Source organism: Lissotriton vulgaris, chromosome 8 (genome assembly GCF_964263255.1).
Source record: "Lissotriton vulgaris chromosome 8, aLisVul1.2, whole genome shotgun sequence".
NCBI lineage: Eukaryota > Metazoa > Chordata > Amphibia > Caudata > Salamandridae > Lissotriton > Lissotriton vulgaris.
The window spans coordinates 1,231,044,394-1,231,050,393 of record NC_141696.1 but is presented as its reverse complement, the minus strand read 5'-3'; the positions used below and the strand labels follow the sequence as shown (position 1 = coordinate 1,231,050,393).

Below are 6,000 nucleotides of genomic sequence, written 5' to 3'. Positions count from 1 at the left end.
CCCAATTTCTGACACCTACCAAAATAAACTACCACACAACGCACAAATATTCTTATCCCACATTGCCACCTTTAAAAACCTGCTGCCCTTTCATAATAAGGTGGTGGAGTGTGTTTGCACCAAGCACTCACCTTACCACAAAATACACATGAAATAACCCCATTTCAAATGCTTTGTGGTGTTGACCAATGTATTTTTAATTGCATTATATAGTCCTTTCTACCCATGACAATGTATTTAATTACCACTTTCATTGCTCACTTTATCTAATTAGGCCCTAGGATTTTCTGTGTTGTCAAACTCTTGGGGAAGGATGGATACAGTTATCAATATCATATGCAGTAATTCCTGATATACGAAACAGCATCAATAAGCATTCTGTGACTTCTTCCATTACTAAGATGTCTTACAAGTTCCAGCATACTTTCTGGTGTTGGCTGAAAACTCGGGACTGTGCTGTGCAACAACACCCAAGCTATGTTGAAGTCTGAAATGAAAAGAAAAAAAACAAATTCAAACGTTCTCATTTTTTTACCTGCCCTAGAAATGACATTATCAAGAAAGTCATTTATTTCAAAATTGGCACCAGAGACCGCTTTCCAGTTAACTGTTGATGCGTTAGACAACTCGTGAACAAGCATGACCTTTCATTGTGTCTTCGAACTCCAGTTGCCCACTCACCCAGCAGCCAATGACGGCGTCTCGTGCTCGGAACCTGTGCGTTGCTACAGCGATGTCTGCTTAGCTACGCAGCAGCCCGCCGCCCTGCGCGAGGCAGCCGCAGCAGCACGCTCTCGGCGCAAGGAGGCAGAGCTGGGGCTGGCTAAAAACGGAACTGCTCAAGAGACGTCCAGTTGCCCCACCAAAACTCAGTTGCCTAATACCTGCTGCGCTCGTGCTGCGTCGCGCCCCTCGGGATTAACAATAATGCTGCTTCTGCTTCAACTTGTTGCTGCTTTACAAGTCAGAGGTAGGACTGCCGTCACCGCGTTATTTATTTGCGAATCGACCGAGTCATTTCTGTGCTGTTTACCGCCAATTCGTTGTCACATTAAATCTGTCTTATAATCAAGGTTTTGCTCTGCAGCATTTTGTGAATTTGATTTTGATATTGTAACTATCGCATGAAACGTTTTGGTCACAAATGTGACTGAGCAATGCCATTTTTTTTTCTTTTTTTAGGCGGTCTGCGGGGTCAATCCTCATAGCTTTTGCTTAATCGTGCACATTGATTTGGTATTTCTCGTGTCAGTAGCGTCTATTTTGGGGCAAGCGCCGATCAGCTGAAAGTAGTTTTAGTTTATGCATGTAGAGGCATATGGTAAAAACACTGTCGTTTTTATTGCTTTAATAATGGACAGACGTTGCACTATGGCGTAGGAGTGCTGTAGCTCCGAAACACAGATAAACTTAATGACGGAACTCAGTACTATGAAACAGTTTAATGCAATGCAGGCATATATGAAAAAGATGCAACGCCGGAGCTGTCATTTGTATGGAGCGGTATAAGGAACCTGGTGTGACCTAATGCACATTGTTTGGGTTCAATAATATTATTTTGTGACTCTAACGAAGTACCAATTTCATGCGTATTTGTTTAATGTACATGTATATAAAGGAGTATATTTTTTAATTTATATTTAAATTGTATGTTAATGCAACTTTAAGATAGGGTTAGCATTACTAGCCGTTTGCTTCTCCTAATGTGGTGTATTGGGTAATTATGAATTGCTATTTAGATAACTGGAAATGATTTAGCATTTTTTGACAAAACAAGTTATTGCTTACGTGATAAGGTCTCACTAAAAGGCGCAGTTGGAGCTTAAATAATTGATGCATTATTTTCAATCCCAATGACACTTTCCTAGGAGCCTGGGAGGCTACAAAAGACCTGCTGTGACTTACAGTTTGCAGCATGATCTTTCCTACTGGTGCTGAACACACTGAGCTACCTCTTCAGGTGGCAGAGGGTTTACGGATTCCTGTAGTCGCAGTTCAGCCTTTTGGAATATGTTTAGAGTTTGTGAAATTTAGGTAACTGGTTCGAATTTAATACAAGCTGGTAGTAAGCAAACCTGGAAGCCCCCAGGGGGGCACTCCCAACCCACCCAAACAGATTACTTTTGATCACATGAACATCATCAAAACTAGTAATCCGCCTTTCCAAGTATGGGTTGATAAGACTATGGGTCCACAAGTTTATGGTTGTGTGATGTGTTTGTAAAGCCCTGCCGTCCAACACCCCAGCAGGGAGTCCAAAAGTTGTACAAGGAGATGTAATCTCATTTCTAAGGGCTTGATTAAGAATTCGGCGGTCCATTGGACTGTCAAACCCGTGGTGGAGGTGCGGTGATGGCCAGGGACAGCTGCACCAGCGGTCCGACTGCTGTATTACGAGTACCGTGGTTGTGCCATTTTGGCGGTCTGGGGAAGCCATATGCTGCGGCACTGCCAAGCATATTATGAGTGTCCCCACCCCTGCCTTTTCATGGCAGTGAGCCCGCTATGAAAAGGCTGGTGGTGAGGAAACAAAGGGGGTCCCTGTTGCCCCTATGCACGGGGTTGCATGCAGGGGGGGGGCACATATCTGCATGCACCCCCTTTCCTGCACGTCATAGACTGCACAGTCCATGCCATCCAGGAACGGCCTTAGGTGCTCCAATTGCTGTGCTTTTTCAATAGACGCCGCCATGGGATCGCCGCACCGCCTACCAGACAAAGACGAAACTCGTAATGTGGCGGGCGGGTGGGCAGGCAGTGGTCGACTTTGGCAGTCTGGAAGCAGGACGCTGGATTGGGGACCTGGTCCCAGACCGCCAAAGTCACAATCTGGCCCTTAGTTATAGGCTGAGTTGAGTGGAATCTTATGTCCTAGTGACTTGAGATATAGGGAAATGTGTATAGTGCCAGCGTGATCCTGTATGGGGCCTTTAGACGCATTTGTGTATGTTGTGGTTTATACTGTTTTGTATCCTACCAATATGTCTCTGGGTGGGGCCTACGAGTGCCGTTGGTTACCCATGTCGACCCAGGTAGTTGTGAACACATACCAGACCGTGGCTCTGGTTGGGGCTTACAGATGTGGTTGGGTACTCATGCCTGATGTAACAGTCCCCTTATATGGTCTGGCGCGTGTTTCATTGGTTATTTATTATTTATTTTTATTTTTTGCATTTATAATGCGCACAGATACCCACAAAGGGTTTCCCGGCGCCATAGCTAAAAGGGACAAAGCACAGAAAGCAACTGTTGACAACACATTGACCACTATTTATTTAAACAGTTATTTATTAAACAGCCAGGTTTTAACTTGTTTCTTAAAACTGGCATAGTTCTCCTCTTTCCGCAGGGCTAAAGGAAGGGAATTCCAAAGAACTGGTCCCAGGCGGGAAAAAGATTTACCTCCCATTCGGGCCAGTTTGAATCTGGGTACTGTGAAAGTTGCTCCATTTAAAGAGCGAAGATTGCGTACAGGTACATGAGGCTTAACCAGTTTCTGCAAATACCGTGGTGCGGTTCCCGCTCTAATCTTGAACATGTAGGTCAAGGCCTTAAACCGGACCCGGTTTTCAACTTTCAACCAGTGTAGGTCTCTAAGGTGGCTCGAGATCCTTGCTGTCCTAGGGATCTTACACAACAGCCTGGCTGCGGAGTTCTGGACAAGCTGCAACCGTCTGGTTACAGCTAAGTTGGAGCCCAGATATAGAATGTTACCGTAGTCAAGTCTAGATGTTATTAGCGCATTGACTACGGTCTTCTGGGTATCCACAGGCAGCATCCAGATAATCTTCCGCAGCCATTTAATTATCGTGAAACAAATGCCAGCCACTTTATTAGCCTGTTGTTTCATCGATAGAGAATCATCGATGCACACCCCTAAGTTTCTAACCTGTTACAGTTCCGGTGCCTGAATAGATGTGGCCTGGCGTCAGGCAGAGTACCTTCGGCAAGACTGAACCTTCTCCGGTGGCACTCTAGTACAAGGCTAGATGTTGATAACTAGGTCACTTGACATTGTACTCCAAAAACCCAATTTCTAACTTGTTTGTGCATCTGAGTTTGCCGAAATACAGTTTTAGAAGGGGGAAAAAATGTCTTAGTTGCAGACGCAGAAAGGGTAGATTTAGCATTTTCCCAACACATTTTCTTTACATAGAAATTCACAAGGTTATTTTTTGGTATGTTCAAATGGCTTAGAGGTTTGTGAAACAGTTTGGTTTTTCTCTTGTGAGCCTTCTATTATTCTAACGAACACTACAGTCGTTAAAGGAAGATCGCATAGTTTTCTGCATATGTATTTTCACATTCAAATGAGGACTTTCGTTCCCAATTTAAGTTGTTGCGAAAAACTGATGTCAACATCCAGCCAGTTACAAAGTCGCAAGAAATACAGTGTTTAAAAATGTTAACTCGATGGAAGATTGCACATTGCATTTCCCCACCAACAAGTCTTGTGTGGATATGTGGCACCTGAGACGACATGTCGCCAGTTTGGGAGCCACAAAACAGGTGAGCGCAAAAATATTGGAAAAGTGGAAAAACACTGTCATTTACCCGGTAGCTAGCATAATGAAACTTCTCTATTGCCTAATGCTCATGCTTTTGAGTTCTTGTTGAAATGTGCAGCAGTCATAGATTCCCGGAAGTACCCCAGGAATTCTTAAAAACTCAGAAATGTAGTTAAAAAGTAGTTGGAAGACTACTTGAGTGAGTTTCAATCTTTTTGGAACGGCATTTTCGATAATGAGACTGTAAAAGTCCAGCATGGTATGTACTGTGGCAGTTGCTGATTGCATGGTGTAGTTGAGACGGCAGGAGGGACAATTTACAAGAGAATTTATGAATGTATGTAGTAGTACTCTGGTAGTACTACTTCAATCACATGTAAATCGCTATGCGAACTTGCCCTAAAAGGTCCCGAATTGGAATGTTCATATACAATTAGTATCAATAGAAAGGACTGTGCCTTTTTGTACTTTTACTAATAGGGAGTTGGGTTGTTTTGAAGGTATTTTCAAACGCATTTTTTAGTAATAACAGCAGCAGGCTCCTAAGATGCACTGTGGGTCTTTGCAATTCTTTTTAATAAGTTAAGTATTGCCCCTATATATCATTTGCTGGTTTTATAAAATATTGTGTACTTTTCTGGTGGTTTGGTGTTCGGTTATTGATAGGGAATTGGTGAAGGAGTAAGGAAGTGCAAAACATGTACACAATTATATATGAAGTAAAGTTACACAGAATTTAATAACAATGTTATTGGAGCAGTAAGAAAGAGTTTTCAAATGTGTCTTCAAATGTTCATATTCTGAGGCTTGTAGAAACCACTGTCACTTATTTTCTTCACTTTTCGAATGCAAAAATAGGACTAAGTTAAAGACAAATTAGAACTTGTTTTAGACACCTTTTAATTCTACACTTTCTAAGTCCTGTAAATAACAGGTGTTACTATTAGTTTATGGGTCTTAGGAGGATGGAAGAGCAACTGCTGGGATTCAACTTCATGATCTGCAGATCACTCCAGTTGAGCCATCGTGCCAGCAAGTAATGAGTCTGTTTTATTGGTTAGTGAGAAAAAATAGTGCAACATTAATTTGCTTCGCTATCATAATTTTACAATGCGGTCCATTTACAGAATTTCTTTGAAGCTTTCCTTCAAAAATTGTGCAAAATGTGTGTGTTGTCAGATTGTACTGTTCTGTCTTCCGTTTACAGACAGTCATGGCAAGACGCATGATTGTTATTATTTTAATCATAATGAGTAGTATTGAGACTAGTGACAGATTAGGTGGTATTATGGTGCTATGTGTGCTACACTTTAAAGTTTGTAAAAAGATAAGTGCTTTGAGCGCTGTTTTGAAACTGTTGAGATGAAAACTGCATCTCTGAATTGGGGAACATGGTACTGCATATGACACGTGTACAATGCGTTGTTTTTTGGACAAAGAGAGGAGTTAAGTGTAATAGAGAGATAGAATGTGAGAGAGTGGAAGAGATGGG

The 6,000-nt window shown here is 42.2% G+C and overlaps 1 protein-coding gene across 1 annotated transcript in view; it reads left to right on the top strand.

Annotated features, from left to right (window-relative positions):
• The first annotated feature begins 843 nt into the window (after positions 1-843).
• Positions 844-6,000, top strand: part of RXFP2 (relaxin family peptide receptor 2) — a 1,407,219-nt gene continuing 1,402,062 nt past the window's right edge. Inside the window, exon 1 of the mRNA XM_086935135.1 lies at positions 844-970. Within this exon, the coding sequence (XP_086791261.1) occupies positions 928-970 (43 nt within the window). The 5' untranslated portion in view covers positions 844-927. The remainder of the gene's footprint in view (positions 971-6,000) is intronic.